General features: G+C 41.5%; 3 protein-coding genes across 3 annotated transcripts; all 3 read right to left on the bottom strand.

Annotated features, from left to right (window-relative positions):
- Nucleotides 1–5,773: 5,773 nt before the first annotated feature.
- Nucleotides 5,774–6,610, bottom strand: LOC120296057 (disease resistance protein RUN1-like). The gene has a single exon (XM_039317707.1). It carries the CDS (start codon nucleotides 6,608–6,610, stop codon nucleotides 5,774–5,776), a length of 837 nt encoding a protein of 278 aa, XP_039173641.1.
- Nucleotides 6,611–14,126: 7,516 nt separating this feature from the next.
- On the bottom strand, nucleotides 14,127–15,188 carry LOC120296056. Its single transcript, XM_039317705.1, has 2 exons — nucleotides 15,090–15,188; nucleotides 14,127–14,672 (listed from the first exon to the last, which is right to left on the bottom strand). Exons 1-2 carry the CDS (start codon nucleotides 15,186–15,188, stop codon nucleotides 14,127–14,129), a joined length of 645 nt encoding a protein of 214 aa, XP_039173639.1.
- Nucleotides 15,189–19,135: 3,947 nt separating this feature from the next.
- LOC120296055 (TMV resistance protein N-like) lies at nucleotides 19,136–19,657 on the bottom strand. The gene has a single exon (XM_039317704.1). The coding sequence runs from the start codon at nucleotides 19,655–19,657 to the stop codon at nucleotides 19,136–19,138; it is 522 nt and encodes a 173-aa protein (XP_039173638.1).
- Between the last annotated feature and the right edge of the window lie 1,658 nt (nucleotides 19,658–21,315).

Genomic DNA, 21,315 nt, shown 5'->3' with positions numbered 1-21,315 from the left:
GTCCGTATTTGAAACCTTGAAATTTTCACGAGAATCGAGAGTCGTCAACGTGTCGAAGGTGTACTTTGTGGTACGAAAAGGATTGACCACATGTCAAAAGTGTTAAAAGTTCCTAGAAGCTACCCGGTAGGTTAGGACGCGCTAAAATCGCGCCAGATTGAAATTAACCGCGAAATTGAACCCGATTTCAGAAATTGGAAGTTTTGTCATGTCACAAATCATTTTAAGAATGTTGACTCATCCTTCAAAGATTTTTTTACTAACCAAGATTTTTGGCAAAAAATTCAAAGTAAGGTTATTTTGGATCGGGAAGTTCGAGGGACCGTTTTGATTTCGTTTTAGGGATTCAAGTTGGACTAATTGATGAGGAAAAATGTTGATTAGGATGATGGCACCATGGTTGGATTTATGGACATCAAATTGGATCCAATTGAGGGAGAATTAAAGTGGAATTGATAGATTTGAAGAGCAAATTGTACAAATTCGTATGCCATGGAGGGAGGAACATTTGGACTACTTTAATGGCTTCCTAAGGAAGATTGAGGAGGGAGAGAGTGGCTGAAGACAAGGCTGACATGGTGTGGGCAAGAAATGAGTGTTTTGGCCAAGTGTTGGAAGCCTAGGAGGCCTTTGGGGTCCCCCTCTTCAGCAACCTTCTCCTTCCTCTATCCCCCTCTTTTCTCCATTGTTGTGGTCCTTGGAGAGCTCAAGAGAACCAGGAAACCGAGCTAGCCCTTCCCCCCTTACTGTCGACCTCTTTTTCCTCTCTCTTTTCTCCTTCTTCCAGTTTCTGCTCCAGCTAACCTTTCTCCAAAAACCCAAGTTAAAAGTTACCTTCCCATGAGAATCAGCCTCCGTGCCACCCACCACTGTGACCAGGAGACCCAGTCCGTACGAACCTTGGCCACCACTCGCCGAACGGAGTCGCGGCCGACCCGCTTGTCGGGCGGGAAGCCGCCGCTAGCCTGCATCGTCGTCCGATTGCCCACCCTTTTTGTTTGCGATTTTCTCGATTTTCCTCCCATTCTGACCCTTCCTCCGCCTATCCCAACCACTAGCAAGTCCCCCTTGACCCCCAAGTGCCACTGGTTGCTGGCCAACCCCTCGCCGGAGCTCCAATCAACCCTGCCTCCTCGCCATTTCAGCCGGTGGTTCTCTTTCTCGGTCCAGCAAGTAGAAGCCGAGAAACCAACAAGGCTTTGGGACTTCATGGCCCGTTTCGAGCCTTTCCCGCCTTGGTTGGTGTCGCCGCTAGGAGGTTTGTTGCCCGCCTTGGCGTCGCCGTTGCTGTGGACTCACCGGAACGCTAAACCGGTGAGTTTACTCACTAAACTCTGCTTATGGAGTTAATTATTCTTAAGGGGTGTTTAGATTAGGTTAAGCATGTTTAGGTGGTTAGATTAGCTTAGTTAAATGTTAATTAGATTAGTTTAGTGGATGGTTTGATTAGTCTAATTATGCAATTAGATTAGTGTAAGCATAATTAGAATTTTAATGAATTATTTTATTTATTTAATTAATTATTTAAATTAAATATTACTTAATTATATTAGTTTATATTTAATTTAATTTAATTTTCGGAATTTAATTAATTAATTAATATTTTCCGAAAATTATACCGAGATAGTCGATCGTTAGAAATTCGTACTGATTGCAGTGGTGTGGTTAGTTTTTGTAATTGAATGCTGCTTTGTGAAATTGAGTGATGGTTGTGAAACATAGGTATTTTAATAAAAAAATACCGAGTGTCGGGTGTTGACACCAAAAGTGATTTTTAAGTACCACATCAGCTTTGGTGAGCAATTATATACGTCAGCTTTGGTGAGCTATACTATCTATCAGCTTTGGTGAGCTATACCATCTATTTCAGCTTGGGTGAGTAGTATTGGTATCAATTGAATTGATAGATGGTATTGATGGATAGATAGTATTGATGTGATAGATAATATCGATTGATAGATGGTATTGAATTGATAGATAATATCGATTGTTAGATGATATTGATCATATCGAATCGATTAAATTGAATTGTTGGAATATGATTTATACTGACGTGCAGGAAGGAACTGTGGCAAGGTAAGTCCTCTATACTGTGTGCTAGGCCACCCTTGGGTGTATTTCCTTCCTAATCCGAGTTTAGAGGGTGAACTTGTTGAGACATTGTCTCACCCTGTCGTGGGCTCAACATTTTCAGGTCCGTACATGGCGGTTCCTCCAGAACGTTTTGGTTGACCGATGAGGGTTACCAAGCGGGTTTTTAGTTACCCTGATCCTGGAAGTCATTGGGCCTATGAACTTGTGTTGACCACCGTCTGGGTCGAAGAGGACATATTTTGTAGGGTGCCTCATCGATTGAGAGCGTGGTTTCGCTACGGACCCAATGGATTCAAGGAGGGTCCCCTTAGGGGTTTTGATATTGCCGCTATGGTAGTTGATGCCATTCTAGGTGAGAGTGCAGCTGACCCTCTCGATGGTGTGGTGCAGGACCCGACGCCCCCGGAGCCTGTGGAGTTCTAAGGATTGGCGAACGTGTCTGACTAGCTGGTCATATGACAATTCCCTTTTTGTTGAGCCGGTCTTTTGTAGACAGCCTAGTATTGTATATAAACCTGTGTGTTTATAAAAGGTTTGTTTTGGTTGTGAATGGTTTCTTGCTTTCCTATCCCAATGCTGTGTGTTGTTAGGAGATTTGTTTCGCTTTCGCATGCTGGATTGAAGCTTGCAAGGAGTGAGCGAGCATCGGTGAGGACTGGGTGATAGAGATTTGCTTGAGCAGCGGGAAGAGAGAAGGAAGAAGAAAACGTGAAGGAGAAGCCTAATCGCTGGTGCACGTTTTAGAATATGTTTGTTGTCTCTTTTAACTAGAGTAGAGCATAAATGGAAAGCAAATAAAGCAGAACAGTCATTATCTATCAATAGAAAGAAAGGCGCACCAAGGATCCCCTCTTTATGTTTCGGAGTCACTGGTTTCACAGAATACAAATTCATTCCGAATCTTCTCTCTTAAAGACTCCCAATTGCTGCGATAAGCAAACCAATTGCCGTGTGGGCTCTAACCAGATCTTTTTCGGTAGTTTTGAGCAAAATGCATAAAAAAAATCCCCACATTGTATAACTCCCCACAAAATCTCAACACTTGCAGAAACTCTAATTTGTGGATGCCCTCCACATGGCGCGGCTTCTCGTAGTGGTTAATATGTAACCACTTCAATTTCTTCAAGTTTGACAAACCTTTCATCATTCTTAATGAACTGCACCTTTCCACAGTAAATACTTCCAATGATTCCAACGGAGACACAAAATCGATAGCTCTTACCTCCTCGCAACTCCCCATATGGAACTCTCGAAGCATCTTCAGGGAGCTTAGGACAAGGAGTTTTTTTTATCGAGAGGGCAACCATCAAGTCGCTCGTACACCTCTTTTTTTATTAATTCTTCCGACTGAGGTAGCCCACTAAGATGTACAAGTTTCACTCTAGAGCAGGAGAGCTTTGAAACTGTCAAGGTTGACGGAAGTTGTAAGAGGGATCTGAAGTTTAGTCCAGATAGAGTAAGTTCTTTCAGCAGATAAAGGGAACCCAACTCAGTAGTTGGTGCACAGACATACCATAAGCACAAAGTGCAACTTGCTCAATTTGGTAACCTCCCAATCCACCTCAAGTCACCTGTTGGAATTTCATTTTATGTGGACAACCCATTGTCAGAGCCATCGGATAAGAACAATTCAACTAGATTAGTAAGGTTTGAGAGGTTAGGGATAGTCAGCACCGATTTAGATATCAGTCGTAGAGTGGTCAAATTTCTGGGGAGCTCCGACCACTCTCTTATCCTATGACAATATTGCAAGTACAATGTTTGAAGGTGAAGCAATTTGCTCATTATACTGGGCAGTTCTACAATTGGTGTGTGTGATACTTTGGCAAAGGACAGTCTCCATTGTCTACCAATGAAACCTAGTAATCTTGTCGTGCATGATATATCTAACTTCGTTGACAACTCTAATTTCGAAATTGAATCCAAGAGCTCACTCAAGTGATCGCATTTACAAACAGAGAGGTGCCGAAAATTCTGTAACTCTCCAATTTCTTCAAGCAATTTTTTAAGTTTCGGACATGACTTAATACTCAAGTCAGTCAACTGCCTCAGTTTTCCAATTGAGCGGTCAATTCCCTTCAAAGATGGACAATGACAAATAGTCAACTTCTCTAAAACTAAGTACTCAAGAAAGGTTGGTGTCCCATGTATCGAGTAATTACTTTTAAGAGTGAGAACCTTCAATTTTGTTACCCCTACAAAAGCAAATCAAACATTAGGACAAACAATTAGATGTCTGTACAAGAAATAAATATGAAATTAGGCTCCCAACTGGGATCATATGTCATCCAATCCTCTCACTAACTAAGAAAATTATACTACAAATCGATCAAATTATGTCCTTCATTGAAAGAGAAAATTAGAGCAAGAGAAAGTCACGTACCTTGATTAGGTAACTGATCTCATTTTTGCTGAGGTCAAAGGAATGAATGTTCATCACAACCACGTTTTCTAGACCCAAATTGGTTTGCGAATCAAGTTCTCCGAATAACCTATTTTGCTCATCAAAATGATCCATTTCAACTTGGGAAGACAGACCGTGAATTCACCTTCACAGACTACGTCACTCAACCAAAGAAACTTGAGATGTGGGAATCGCCGAAGTTGCTCTGCTGTGATAGTTGTAGGATTGCCAGAGGTCGTTCGCAAACAGAGTGCTTGGACGCTTTCCTTCATCTGCTAATGACATTGAGGAGCAGGAGCAGGAATCTGTCAATAATCCCACAATTTAATTTGTCCAAGGGAAGAAAAAAAATTGAACGGTAAAGGGCCTGCATGGTTGTGTTTTTTTTTTTTTTATGAACAAAAATTCTATTTTTTTTTGTTCCCCAGAACAAAAAAAGAACAGAAATAAGAAACAAAAAAAAAGTTATTTTTTTTGTTCCGTAAGCACTTTTGAAGAATTGAAAGAACAAAAACACAAGAAACACTTTCTTCTCTTTTTTTTTTCTTCTTATTTTTTCTTTGGCCGGTCGCCGGCCTCGCCATGGCCGGCCACCTGCCGTTGAGGGCCAGCGACCTCGCCGAAGCATCGCGGCCCCCAGCCAAGCCGAGCTCGCCGGCGCGGGCGAGGGCTCGGCGGAAGCGAGCTCGGCCTCGCCGAACTGGGCGAGCTCAGGCTCGCCCAACCAAGGCGAGGCCGCCGGGCCTCGTCGGCCGATCGTTGGCCATGGCCGAGGCCGGGACCGGCCAAAAGAAGAAAAAAATAAAAAATAAAAAGGAAAGAAAAAAAAAAAGGAAAAAAATTAAAAATTAAAAGAAACAAAAAAAGAACACAAATTTACCAAACATGTTTTTATTCATTTTTATTCCCGAACAAGTTTACCTAACGCGTTTTTCTAGTCAAAAATTGTTCCCCGGAACAGAAATAGTTTTTTCTATTTCTGTTCCCCAGAGCAATTTTTGAAAAAAACGCAAACAAACGCACCCAAAGTAGCTCCCAATTCAAAACGTGATTAAATCCTCAATTAAGAACATGGTAAGCAATTTTCTATTCAAATTTCGTCATACTTCACCTCTATTGATCTTAATTCGCAAATTATGCCATCTTCATTCCACAACCTAGTATAGTCTTGTATAGCAATTGCCCTTCCGAGATCTCTATATTGATCATGCATCAAATTTCATCTTTTTCCGAAACCTTTATCATGCACCTATTAATAACGACGTGAATAGCATACTATGCCTTAAACCCACAATATTTCCACTGGTAGATTAGATCAGCCTTTTTCCAACTGATGAAAAAGCATGCAACATCGAAAAATATGTGTTGTTGATCCAGCTCTAAGGCATCATAACTAATCCTTAGCTTTCCTAACACATCCCTATGAGGTGTTTCCCTTAGCTTCTCTAGCATCTCTTCCCATATTGTTTCCTCTTTCTCACCAAAAATCAGTGAACCTATAGCTGTAAGAGCTAAAGGTAGTCCACCTGTAGTTGAGACAATGCCTTCAGAAAGAGTGTAATAATTGGTAGGAGGAGAGCTATCATAAAAAACATGCCTACTAAAAAGCTGGAGTGCATCTTTTTTGTTCAACCCCTCCATTTCGTAACACAAGATTTTATACTTAAATCCCTTGATTTTTAGAACACTTTTATCCCTAATGGTAACAAGTATCCTAGTACTAGAACACAAAGAGTTCACTTCAATTAGTTTTTGGATTTGGTTGTCCTCATCGACATCATCCAATACAATTAGCATATTCTTGTTGCAAATTCTTTGTCCAATCATAGTGATCCCCCGATCCAAGTTATCAATGTTAAGATCCAATCCAGAATGGGAGATGTCGGACAATAATTTTCTTTGCAACTTGACCAACGAGCCCTTGGCTTTTGCCATTTCCCTCACGTCTTCAAGAAAGCTGTAGTTTTTCCCAAAGCGAGGACATAGTTGGTTGAAGATAATATTGGCAAATGTTGTTTTACCGATGCCACCCATCCCATAAATTCCAATGAGCCGAATGCCACCGGAATCGATGTCTAATAAATTATTTATGACTGTTATTTGATCCTCCATTCCAACTGAATCTTTGGTCACTTGTCTTTGTCTTGTCTTGAGCCTGGTCACCACCTCCTTAACAATGGACTTTATAAGATCCCCATGGTTGCCACAAAGTTGAACAGTTTGAATTGAAAATAGGCAAAAATTTGCATGTTGACCAACTATCTACTAAGAAACCAAGTGGGAGCACGACCAAGTTTAGGATATATACAAATTCAAGATGTCATGCCCTAATCCTCGAACGCGTGCCCATCCTTCACTTGGTCGATTAATAGCGATATCCTAGGACACATAGCCGACCTATTCATTTATAATACGCATGCGGAGGCAGATATAAAATCCCAAAACAATAAAACAATGGGATAGAAAAGTAGGGCCATTTTTTTCACACCTGAAAAATCACAACCACACTTTTATACAATGCAAACCACATAGTATATATTACAATACTATTCACAAAAGTCTGATCTATCACACATCAGTTTACATCTCAGGGTTTGCAAAACAAGATGGGGTCTCAGTCCTCATTTAGATCATACTCCGAATCCTCCTCGGGGACCTCTGTTGACTACTCCTTAGGTTCTTCTTCAGGGTCCTATTCAGGTTCCTCCTCCTCTTCCTCGATTCTCCTTTTTTGGCTCCAGTTGGAGTTCACGCCAAAGGATACTGGAGAGTCAGGATCGTCGTCCAGCTTTGTGTCCTTCACATCCACTACCAATCCAACCTTGGGATTTGCCGTCCCCTTCCCGAATGCTACCTCTAAGACATACAAAGGTACATTGCCCTCCGGTATGGGACCCCCCTTCGCCCATCATGGTAGTGGCGATACCACAATCGATACTCATGGGGTACTTTATCGAGTCTATCCACATCAACCCAGATGGTGGATTTTACCAACACATATTCTAGTCCTTTCGAGTGGGGTTGTATCGGAAAGTGATATTCTATCTCAGTGATCTCCTCAAGTATACCAAAATGCGTGGGAGGAGGTGGAGGTGCTGCCATCTATGGACCTGAAATGTTATCCTACAACGGTGTGAGACGATGTCTCAGTGAGTTCTATCCCCTAAGACTCGATTAGGAAGCCAATATGGCTGCCTATCCACAACACGGGTCAGAGGACTTACCTTGGCCTTAGATTTCACCTGCAGTTTAACATAGTTTGAATAGGAACCCAATCAATCACTACAGATCGAAGTATCGATCAATCGACCTAATCGATTACATGTAAATCAGACTATTTCCCGGTTATTCCATTCAATACTATCCATTCTCCAAGATAACCTATCGAGTTACCGAGTCAACATATTATAATATATTTCTTCGAGATGACACACTAAGTCACCAAGCCACTATAATATGCTATTTATTCTCCAAGATGACATATAGAGTCATTGAGCTGTTATGGCATACTGTCCTTTTTCCAATATGACATATAAAGTCATCGAGTCGGTATAATATATCATCCTTTCTCCAAGATGACATATAGAGTCACCAAGCCGATAAAATATAACATTAAGATCTTGCAATGAATTTGCCATTTTTATCATTTTCGATAAAACTACACGTGTGTGGGTACACGGCCGGCCTTAGCCAAAATACAAAGTTTTCACTTTTTAACCTCCCACTATTTTTAACATTCCCAAAATAGATTTTTGGTGCTATAGACCGACGCTCGGTAATTCTCCAATTAATAACCAAAATTGTTCAATTTTTGGAATAAAATACCCACTAACACAATTTCACTCAATTTGCACAATTAGGTACTCAATTAAATAAACAGAGAGCACTACTACAATCAGCATAAATTTCGGTCACCGACTATCCCGGTTTAATTTCCAAAAATAAATAAATAAATAAATAATTGCATAAAATATTAAATAAATGACAATAAATCCAACTTAGGCCCGTAATGCCTAATTTGACGCCGAAACAGACCCAGAAAAATTCCGAGGTTCGTTCAATAAATACTAGAACCTATTTACTTGCTAATTGCCATAACTAACCACCTAACATGCATTGGTAAAGCATTACATTAATTACTCTAATATAATCTATCAACCTAATCACACTCAATTTAATTTAATGAACCCCTAAGCATCATTGACCTACTAAACAAGGATTAGTGAGTTAAACTCACTTGTTTGGCGAGCCGGTCGGTTCAAATCAACGGGGACGCAACGGAGCTCAACTTCCTCCAAGGTGGGCCTACCTTTCAGGGTCGGAAAGCAGGCCAAAATGGGCCTTGAAGCTCTTGGAATACCCACTTCCTCAGCCTCTGCTTTGAGCTGCAAAAGAGAGAAAATGAGGCTCGTTTGGCGAGGCAAGACCGGTGAAGGCAGGGCAAATACCTCGGTGAGGCAAACGGCAACCGAACGAGGGTTTATTGTGGTCAAACAGGCTTCAGCTTGGCTCCACTAGATCCAAAACATCAGCTAGACTAGTGTGGGGGCGAGAAAGGGCGCCGAGCTAGGCGGTTGAGCGCGGAGCAGCACTCGTGAGCGGCAGCGCGAGTGAACGGTAGGTGGCGGTCTTGGTAGCATTCCAGCATGTGCCGTGCGACGGTAGGGCTTCTCAGCGGTTCTTCTGGCTGAGTTGAGGTTCACACTGCACAAATGAGGGGGAAGAAAAGGCTTGGTCGGCCAACTAAGGAGAGAAGAGAGATGAGGGAGACAAGGGGTCCACTTGGCTAATTTTTCCAATCTTTGGTTTCCTTGACCATTCTTAGCTGTTCCTTGGCTGGCCCTCATTCAAGTCAACAATGCTCATCCTTGGACATTAGAAATGGTCCAAAACCATAGGCAAAGGGGGGGAGCTACGAATTTCACATTTCCTCCCTCAATTGGACTTGATTTCCTTCTCAATTCAATTTCATTTGACCCTCATAAATTCAATTAGCACCTCACCGATCCAATTGGTATTTTTCCTAACCAATTGATCTCACTTGCAACTCATTTGCGCGATCAAAAACGGTCCCATCCTTTTTTTTGGACAAAAACAGCCCTAGGACGACTTTTTCCCAAAAAGTCTCAGGTTGCAGAAAAATCTTTTAAGACTGAGTCGACGCTCCTAGAATTTATTATGACATCATAAAATCTTCAATTTCTAAAATCGGACTCGAATTTGCGATTAATTTCCATTCGGCGCGTTTTTAGCGTAACCTAGGCTATCGGGTAACTTTTAGAAACTTTTTAATGCAAATGACCCGTGGTCGATTTTCATTAAGCCACAATGAACCCACTCAACACATTGACGACTATCGGTTGTCGTGAAAATTTCAAAGATTTAAATATAGACACGGGGTACCAAAACGATAGAAAAATCAGTCTAGTGCCGGCCGACGAGAATTTTCCAATTTAGTGGTGTCACCCATGATTAGCCACACATCTCAGTCGAACCAACCTATCTTTGATCTCAAATCGATTTTTTTAATTGTGCCGCAATGACCTCTAAAGATAAGCACGGTCAAGAAGCTGATTCCTAGTCGAATTCTCAAGTCTATTGCCTTAAAATTTCTTAATGGCTTCCCTAGATAGTCTAATTATCTTGAGAGTGATTAGCTCTAAGAACAGCCCTATAGGCGCGTCAATGAAATGCCCAATTTATTCAATAGAAAACAAATAAAATCTAGGATGTCACAACTCTTCCCTTCTTATAAAAATTTCGTCCTCGAAATTTAAACCATTACAAAACTTAAGCAAAAAGGTAGGGGTACAACTGTCTCATCAACTTTTCAGTCTCCCACGTTGTTCATTCAGTACCATGGTGTTGTTAAACCACTTTAACCAACGGGATGGTCTTTGTACGCATAACTTGTTCTTTTCTGTTCATGATCTGAACCGGACTTTCAACGTATGACACTCGGTCATCCACATCCAATTCTTCAAAATTGAGCACGTGGGTTGGGTCAGGCTCATATCCTTCCTCAACATCGACACGTGAAAGATGTCGTGCACTTGCGCCAATCTCGGCGGCAACACAAGACGTACACTAAGATCCAATTTCTCTCGAGAATTTCAAATGGACCTATGTGCCTCGGACTCAGTTTTCATTTTTTTCCAAAGCGCGAAGTTCCCCTCATTGGTGACACGTTTAGAAAAATGTGATCATCAACTTGGATCTACCTCTTACTTATCCGCATAACGCGCTTTGTGCGTCTTTAACATCCACCGATTATTGCCACGTTAAACCAACTCTAGGCCTATAATATTTATTTCCCCAACTTCATCCCAACACACTGGTGTTCTGCACACTCTGCCATACAAACTTCAAATTGAGCCATCTTGATGCTCTGTTGATAACTGTTGTTGTAGGCAAATTCCACCAGGTAAAGCCGATCTTCCCAACTTCCTTTGAAGTCTAGTACACAAGCTCTCAGCATGTCCTTAAGGGTCTGGATTGTCCTCTTAGACTAGCCATCCGTCTGAGGATGATATGTCGTACTGTACTACAGCTTGATACCTAAAGCATTTTGCAAGTTCTTCGAAAAAGCGGCGATAAATCTTGGGTCTCGATCTGAGGTTATCGTAATTGGCATTCCATGTATTTGAACTACTTGACGCATGTACAGGTCTGCGTGTCTATCCAAACTGAGGTCCTTTCGAACGCGTAATGAAGTGAGCCGACTTTGTCAATTTGTTGACCACCACCCAAATCGAATCATTTCCTATTTAACTCCTTGGTAGTCCGATCACAAAATCCATCGTGATATGCTTTTCTCATTTCGATTATGGGATCGCAAGAGGTTGTAGAAGTCCTCCCGGCTTGCAATGTTGAGCTTTTACTTGCTGACATGTCAAACACTTGGCGACATGTTTGGCGATGTCCGCCTTCATACCTGACCACCAATAGTGTTGACGCAGATTTTGATACATCTTAGTACTTCCAAGATAAATGCTGTAACTGCTACAATGTGCTTCGGATAAAATATCCTCTCTAAGCTTCACATCATCAAGTATAACGAAACGTCCTTGGAATCTCAATGTTCCATCATCATAAATCTGCAAGTCAGCTTTCCTTTTCTTAGTGTCTTATTATAGAATTTTATGTACATTTGGATCTGTCAATTAGAGTAGCTTGATTCTGATCTGGACATCCAATTCAATTCTGAGGGAGGTCATAAGACTTGAAATGTGGCTTACCTCAAACTTGAATACCGAATCTCGAGCTCTCTCGATTAGGTTCCACTGCTTAATCAGTATGTGAGCAACTGAAGACTTTTGACTCAAAGCATCGGCGACCTTATTTGCCTTTCCCGAGGTGATATAGGATATCACAGTCGTAGTCCTTTAGCAATTCCATCCATATGCGTTTTCTCATGTTCAACTCCTTCTAGGAGAACAGGTACTTGAGGTTTTGATGGTCCGTGAAGATTTGAAATCTTTCTCCGCACAAATAATGTCTCCAAATCTTCATGGCAAAAATAATCTCCGCAAGTTCTAAGTCATGCGTCAGGTAATTTTGTTCATGAGGTTTCAACTGACGGGATGCGTATGCAACAACTCTATCATGTTGCATCAGCACACAACCCAACCCTCTTAATCGTCACTATAGATCTTGAATCCTCCTAAACCAGATGGAATGGTCAGCACAGGTGCGGTAGTTAGCTTTTTCTTCAGCTCTTCGAAACTACGCTCGCACTTATCTGTCCACACGAATTTTTCTTCCTTCTTCAAGAGTTTTGTCAGAGGTAATGCTAAAGATGAGAACCCTTCCACAAACCATTTGTAATAACCTGCCAAACCCGGAAAACTTATGATTTCTATCACAATAGTCGGTCTTGGCCAATTGATCACAGCTTCTATTTTGCTTAGGTCAACAAAAATTCCTTCACTTGAAATCACATGCCTTAAGAAAGCAACACGAGTCAATCAAAACTCACACTTGCTAATCTTAGCGTACAACTGATGGACTCTAAGCTTTTGTAGCACTAATCTCATATGATTCTCGTGCTATTCATCACTTCTCAAATACACAAGAATATTATTGATGAACACGATCACAAACTGATCCAGATATCCCTTGAATACTTGGTTCATCAAATCCATGAAGGCAGCTGGAGCATTCGTCAACCCGAATGGCATTACTGTGAACTCGTAATGACCATACCGAGTACGAAATGCTGACTTAGGAATGTCATCCTTCTTAATTCTTAACTGAAAATATCCTGTCCTCAAGTCGATCTTTGGGAATATTGACGCTCCTTGCAACTGATCGAACAAATCATCGATCCTCGGGAGTGGATACTTGTTCTTGATCGTTACTTGATTGATTTGCCAATAATCGATGCGCAGGCGCAACGAACCATCTTTCTTCTTTACAAACAGAATGGGTGCTCCCCAAGGTGATGCACTGGGACGAATGAATCCCTTATCCAAAAGTTCTTGCATATGCACCTTCAGTTCCTTCAACTCAAATAACGCCATCCGGTAAGGAGCCTTAGAGATTGGCTCTGTCCCAAGTGCTAACTCGATCACAAATTCAATTTCTCTCTCTGGCGGCAATCCTGGCAATTCCTTTGGAAAGACATCTGGAAATTCTTACACAACTGAAATGTCTTCCATTTTCAGCTCCTCAATTGTCATATCCACGACAGTCGCTAGGTACCCTTGACAACTCTCGTCTAATAGACGAGTTGCCTCTAGCGACGAGATCAAGATAATCGAGGGTCCTCCTCCACTTCCGACAAACTCAAAGCTCTCACCATCTAATGGGTCAAACTAAATCACCTTGTGATAGCAGTCCATTTTAGCTCGTTGTTTGGTGAGCCAGTCCATGCCAATAATTAAATCAAAGTCATACATGGCTAGGACTAATAAATCTATTTTCCCCTCTCGCTCACCAATCTCTAACTTGCAACCAGAACAACCCAAATCAGCAATAACTTTATCCTTCAATGGTGTAGATATGCAAATTGCCGACTCAAACAATATAAGACTCAATCCTAACATCTTAACATATTGCTCGGCAATGAAGGAGTGAGTTGCTCTCAGATCAAACAAAGTGTAAGCGGGATGGTCATTCAGTGAAACCATAGCTGTGATCACGTTAGGCACAGCTTCTGCCTGACCTTGCGTAATGGCATAAACTATACCCTTGTACCGGAGGTCTTAGTTGTCCTCCCCGTGGCACATTCCCGAGGGGCATGCCCTCTTATCGATCTAACCCATTTGCGGTGGCAAAAAGAATCGTGGTTGTCCTCTTGGCCTTTAGGACAGGCGGCCATGTGGACCCGTTGGCCACATCATAAAAATGCACCCGTCCTTCGAGGGCACTAGTTCACTCCATGTCGCCTTCCACAAGCGTGACACAAATCATTCCTATTTGTATTGGTTTGCCAAGTCCATCTCTCCTATTTGGTGGGACTTGGAATTTGCCTTAGACATGGGCCTCTTCCCATGACAAATACTTTCTTTGTGAGAGCTGAATGTCGATCCAGATGAGGTAGCTTGTTCATTCAAACCTCTTTCTATCATCTGAGCTCTTGACGATAGACTTCTCGATAATTTTTCAGATCTAATGGTAGTAGAGGTTATTTCAACTCCGAACGAAGACCATTTCTGAATCTTCGAGCTTTTTCTTCTAGGTCCTCAACTAACCTTGGAGCATACTGTGAAAGCTCAGCAAACTTGACCCCGTACTGATCAACAGACATTGATCCCTGACGAAGGCACTGGAACTCCTCCATCTTTTGTTCTCGGCCCATACCCGAAAAATACTGATCGTTAAATGCTCTTAGGAAGGCGTCCCACACTGGGATCCCACCTTCAGGAAATATTGTGTCCTTGGTGGCTCTCCACCAGACATTGGCATTGCCATGCAACTGATAGACGGCCTGGGTTACCTTCTCAACCTTAGTGCACATCAGAAGTGCAAAGGCTTTCTCTAGGTCCTGTATCCATAGTGAAGCGACCTCAAGGTCTCCAATACCCGTAAATCTTGGCGGACTCAGCTTCAGGAACTGCTCCACCAACTTATGTTTCGATCTCTCTCTCTGCACCACTATGTTCTCAGGTTGAACTTTAGTAGGTGCAACAACAGATGCGATGGCAGGTGCAGCAGCAGCAATAGCTTGATTCTATGCCTGTTGTGCCATCACGTCTCTCATGGCCTCTAGCGCCTACATGATCCCCTCAATTCTGGGATCACCAGGGGCTGTTACCCCGGCACCCACTGTAGGTGGTGCCACTCTACTCGCGCTAGCCTAAGCTAGTGCTTGACCTCAGCCTCTTTGGGTATCGACCTTGGTCAACGTTCTACCTCGAGTTACGACACGAACGATCCTCTTGCTAGGAGTTCTCTACTCCTGATCGCTCATAGCTCAACTTTATCTACTAAAGTCTCCTTCCAATTCCACACCGAATTAGAAACAGAGTAATCTAAAACACAAGCAAATCTATCACTCAGCTACCACAGACATGCACTAGTATGAATTTAAAGGCCTTTCATATTGCTATCCCATGAACCATCGCTCCTTATCACTCCAATACCTAACCTTGATCTGATACCACAAAAGGGGGATGTCACGCCCCGATCCTCGAGCGTGTGCCAATCCCTCACCTGGTCGATTTAATAGCGACGTCTCAGGACGCATCGCTGACCCTTTTTTTTTTAATACGCAAGCGGAAGCATATAAATAATCCTCAGACAATAAAACAATGGGATAAAAAAGTAGGGCTATATGTTTCGAACCTGAAAAATCACAACCACACTTTTATACAAAGCAAACCTCATAGTATATATTACAATATTATTAACAAAGTTAGATCTATCACACATAGGTTCACAACTTAGGGTTTGCAAAACAGGGTGAGGGTCTCAATCCTCATTGGGGTCATACTCTAAATCCTCCTCGGGGTCCTCCTCCGACTCTTCTTCCGGTTCCTCTTCAGGGTCCTCCTCTGGATCCTCCTCCTCAACGATCTCTCCCTCTTCTTGGCTCCAGTTGGAGTTCACGCCAAAGGATACCTAAGATTCAAGATCGCCGAGCTTGGGATCCTTTGCATCCACCACCAATCCATCCTTAGGATTTGCAGTCCCCTTACCGAATGCTACCTCTAAGACGTACAGAGGTATATCACTCTCCGGCACAAGACCTTCCCTTTGCCCATCATGGTAGTGACGATACCACGACCGGTACTCATGGGGTACTTTATCGGGTCTATCGACATCAACTCAGACGGTAGATTTTACCAACACATATTCTAGTCCTTCCGAGTGGGGGTGTATCGGAAAGTGATATCCTATCTCGGTGATCTCCTTAGGTATACCAAAATGCGCGGGAGGAGGTGGAGGTGGAGGTATTGCCATCTATGGACCTGAAATGTTATCCAACAACAGGGTGAGACGACGTCTGAGCGAGTTCTACCCCCTAAGACTTGATTATGAAGCCAATATGCCCTAAGGGTTGCTTACAAATAACACGGGTCAGAGGACTTACCTTGGCCTTAGATTCCACCTGCAATTTAACATAGTTCGAATAGGCACCCAATCAATCACTACAGATCCAAACATCGATCAATCGACCTAGTCAATTACATGTCAATCAGACCATTTCCCAGTCATTCCATTCAATACTATCCATTCTCCAAGATAACCTATCGAGTTACCGAGCCAGCATATTATAATATCTTTCTCTGAGATGACACACTAAGTCACTGAGCCACTATAATATACTATTCATTCTCCAAGATGACATATAAAGTCACCTAGCCGTTGTGGCATACCGTCCTTTCTCCTAGATGACATATAGAGTCACCGAGCCGGTATAGTATATCGTCCTTTTTCCAAGAAGACATAGAGTCATCGAGCCGACATAATATAACGCCTTTCTCCAATATGATATCCTAGAGTCATCGAGCCGTATAATATAACATATATTGCATAATCAATTTGTCATTTTTATCATGCCCAATAAAAATACACATGTGTGGGTATATGGCCGGCCTTAGCCAAAATACAAGGTTTTCACTTTTGAACCTCCCACTATTTTCAACAGTCCCAAAATAGATTTTTTGCGCTATAGGCAGATGCCTGGTAATTCTCAAATTAATTACCAAAATTGTCCAATTTTTGGAATAAAATACCCACCAACACAATTTCACTCAATTTGCATAATCAAGTACTCAATTAAATAAATAGAGAGTACTACTGCAATCAACACGAAATTTCGGTCACCGGCTATCCCAGTTCCGGAAAATAATTAATTAAAAATAATTACATAAAATATAAAATAAATGCCAATAAATCCAACTTAGGCCCGTAATGCCTAATTGGACGCCAAAACGGATTCGGAAAAATTTCGAGGTCCGTTCAATAAATACTAGAACATATTTACTTGCTAATTGCCACAATTAACCACCTAACATGCATTGGTAACGCATTAAATTAATTACTCTAATATAATCTATCCACCTAATCACACTTAATTTAATCTAATCAATCTCTAAGCATCATTAACCTACTAAGCGAGAATTAGTGAGTTAAACTCACTTGTTTAGCGAACCGATCGGTCAAACGACGGAACAACGGAGCTTGACTTCCACTCAAGGCGGGCCTAACAATTCGAGGCGGAAACGGGCCAAAAACGGGCCTTGAGCAGTTGCTAGAAACCCACTTTTTCTGCTCGTTTTGAGCTGTAAAAGAGCATAAACAAGGTTGGTTTGAGCGGGAAGGTCGCGGAAAGGGTGAAGGGGCCAAACCGGGCCATGGTGAGGCACTCACGAATAGGGGTCGAGGCGAGTCTGGACAGCTCCGGCTTGAGCTTCACCACGCACAAAACCAGAGGTAGTGTGGGGGTGAGAAAGGGCGGGTGTCGAGTCGCAGCTTGGAGCACGGGCTCAGCGCGCGTGGGTGGCGACACACGTGAACGGCGGGCAGAGGTCTCGGTGGTGGGTGGCGTGGCATGCTTCCGGCAGCTCCACGGGATTCTTCCTACTGGTTGATTGAGGTTCAAAATGGCAAAGTAAAGGGGAAGAAAGGGCTTGGCTGGCTGGTGTGGGAGAGAGAGAAGAGAGAGATGAGGGAGACGGGGTCCACTTGGCCATTTTTTTCCAATCTTTGGTTTCCTTGACCATCCTCAGCCATAGCTGGTTCCTTGGCCTTCATTCAGCCAACAATGCTCATCCTTGGAAACTTGAAATGGTCCAAAACTATAGGCAAAGGGGAGAGCTACGAATTTCACATTTCCTTCCTCAATTGGACACTTAATTTGATCTTCTCAATTCAAGCCAATTTGACCCTCATAAATTCAATTAACATCTCATTATCAAATTGGTATATTTCCTCACCAATTGATCACTTGCTTCCCAATTGTGCGTAATTGAAAACTATCCCGCCTTTTTTCCGGACAAAACGGCCCTAGGATGACTTTTTCCCAAAAAGTCTCGGGTTACAAAAAAATCTTCTAAGACTGAGTCGACGTTCCTAGAATTTATTATGACATGACAGAACTTTCAATTTCTAAAATCAGACTCAAATTCGCGGTTAATTTCAATTCGACGTGTTTTTAGCGTGACATAGGCTACTGGGTAACTTTAAGAACTTTTTAGTGCAAATGACCCGTGGTCCATTTTCTTCGAGCCACAATGAACCCACTCGACACATTGGCGACTCTCGGTTGTCGTGAAAATCTTGTGGATTCAAATACAAACACAAGGTACAAAAACGATAAAAAAAATCAGTCTAATGCCGACCGACGAGAATTTTTCAATTTAGTGGTGTCACCCACGTTTAGCCACACATTTCAGTCGAACCAACCTATCTCTCGATCTCAAATCGATTTTTTTAATTGTGTCGTAATGGCCTTTAAAGATAAGCACGCTCGAATAGCTGATTCCTGGTCGAATTCTCAAGTTTATTGCCTTCAAATTCCTTAATGGTTTTCCCCAGATAGTCTAGTTATCTCGAGAGTGATCAGTTCTGAGAACAACCCTATAAGCGCGTCAATGAAATGCCTGATTTATTCGGTAGAAAATAGGACTGAAAATTTGGAATGTCACACAACATTACCCCCTAAAGCTTTGGGAACATGATGAATTACAAACTTCAACATCCATTACAAGTTTAAGTTAAAGGAATAGAACAAGAGATATGTTTGATCTTTATATCAAGTAGGAGAATCAAAATTACTGGCAAAAAAAAGTGGAAGAACAAACATATAAACGTTTGATGAACCATTGTGATAGCAAATTTGCTCACTTCTTTCGATGTGGAAAAGAACTTTGCGAAGGCAAAGTTCCTAATCAAAGCCAAATTAGTATGCAATAGAAATCTTAAGACATACATTGATCAAATTAGTATAAAGAAAGAAGCAAAGCCAAATTTTTATATGAGGAATATTAGGTGAAAAAAAAAATCATAACAACCCCATTAGGTCAGAAAAATTTGGAAATCTCATGACTTAAAACAACAAAAGAAAATTTTGAAACTTTTTGTTTAAATTTAGGGAAATTAGAGTCGGACTATAATTGGTGAATTTTTATGAGAACCATGGCTTGATTGTACAAAATAATTTTAAAAATTATGGTTAGATTGTTACCCCTAATATTTCTCTAGTTCCCATCCCTTGGTGCCGCCAACTTCTTTAAGAGCTTGGCACCACATCTCTACATCCTTGGAGCTGAACTTCTTCCGATCCTCCATCTCTTGCTTTAATTTCGATATGGCCTTTCCATACAACATGGTTTTCAACTTCACGTCATATGGATTCACATCATAGAAGATGGGCAATATGACCTTCTTCTCATCTTCTTTAGATTTAGAGGTGTTCTCCACCATCTTCGCAAGCTCGCGGAGGCACCAATGACTTGAAGCGTAGTTTTTGGAAAAAATAGGTATGTAGAGCTTGGAATCATTGATCGCTTGTAGAAGGTTGTCACTAATTCTTTCACCCAGTCGAAGCTCTTCATCATCGATGAAAACACGAATCCCGGCATCTACCAAGGCATGATAAAGGCTGCTAGTGAACCCACGATGAGTATCTAGCCCTCTAAAACTCAGGAATACTTGAAACTCACTTCCTGTAATATTGCTGGTGCTTGAGCCTATCTCTGAGCTCGCCATAGGAACTCAATTCGCAAACGCCGCTGACCCTGTTGAAATACTTCAAGGCAATTTTGGATAAAGCCTTGCGGCTCTCGATTGCAATTAGAGGGCTTCAATCGGACCTTTTGGCAACAATAATAATACATTCAGTGATGGAAAGAGCTTTTATTACATTATTAATGTGAAAAGCTTCTCCACCAGATCATCCTCCCTCAAAAATTTACAAAAGGAGAACTCGTGCATTACATTAGAAAAAGGAAAAATGGATATTTAATTATATGATATAAACGATGAAGCCCGATGCCACTTTCGTTAGTTAGAGATACCATTTTGGAGGTTTGTATTGCGTGGTTCACGGACAAAAACTCTTAATTCCATTCGACACAAAAAACACATGTCAAGGCAACTTCGCAGCGGGTGCAACTTCCAATTCATAGTTACTAAAGTCGATGGCTTTATAAAAAAAATAAGGTGGAGGACAATAATGAATGTGTACGTTTTCTATAGTTTCACATATTTAAAATCCCAATCCAATATTGTAAAATAACAATTTATCTATATAAATGCATAATAACAAAATATTTCCAAAGAATCACCTCTCATTTGAAAAAACGCTCCACCTAAGAGCTACCCAAGCATATACTTACTACTTACTATAAAATATTTAATTTGATCTCTTCATCTTAAAGACTTACCTTTTATTATCTTTTATTATAATTAATTGCCTGTAACCACTCAAGTACTCTCATTAAATGTGCCTTTATATTAAATAGCAAATGATTGTGCAAATCTTTTTCAACATTATTTCCTCATTGATAACTACTAGAATGTGAACATGGTTGTTGACATCTAAATTTTTGTGATTAGATTGTGAGTTTTATTAGGGACCAAATTTGCCAATAACGCTATAATTCAATCCCTAACCAAGAACACCTAGCCCGCACGATTTTTGCATTCGTTCCTCACATTCATGATTAGAGGCATGTTGATTTCGATACCTAGGGCCCGGCATCAAAACAATCTTGGACCGACGAAGATGACAAGCACTTTTGAGTCCCTCCAATCTCCGAGGAAATATTCAAGGCCACTCAACATTACTCGATTGATTTTCTCCTTCTAAGTTGATCCATTTTTGTGCGTACCATTAAACCTCAACTAACCTCATCGCTCTAGCCTTACTGGGGACATGAAACTAAGTCAACATATGGGCCATCTAGTCAACAATCGACCAAGAGTTTCACTTGGGACCAGAGAGCGAGAGCGTGCGAAACAGAAAAGAAAAGAAAGCAGAGCAGAGGGCAGTCTTGGCAATACGAGGAAATAGCAAGAGTAGGACCTGTTCAGGCAGTTTATCTCGCTTCATATTGAAAGTGAATTATTAGGTGAATAGCCTGAGGATAGGAGAGGACAACATGCAGGGAATGTTTATCATTTTCTCGCCTGTTTCTCCGTTAATCTCGCACACTAACCAATCATTGCTACCGTCAAAGGGCCCATTTGGTTCAACTTTGGGGAAATGCAAAGCCATTTCCCCAAGTATCTTTGACTGAATGGGCATTTTGTGAATGCTAGTGTGTTTGGAAACTCATTTTTGTGTATATTTTGCAAAGCTCCTTTCAGTGAAAAGAAAAAAGAAAAAAAAAGAAAAGAAAAGAAAAGGAGGGGGAGATGCAGCA

This window comes from Eucalyptus grandis, chromosome 7 (genome assembly GCF_016545825.1).
Source record: "Eucalyptus grandis isolate ANBG69807.140 chromosome 7, ASM1654582v1, whole genome shotgun sequence".
NCBI classification, from domain to species: Eukaryota; Viridiplantae; Streptophyta; class Magnoliopsida; order Myrtales; family Myrtaceae; genus Eucalyptus; species Eucalyptus grandis.
The sequence above is the reverse complement of the archived record's forward strand: the minus strand, read 5'-3'. Positions and strand labels throughout refer to the sequence as shown.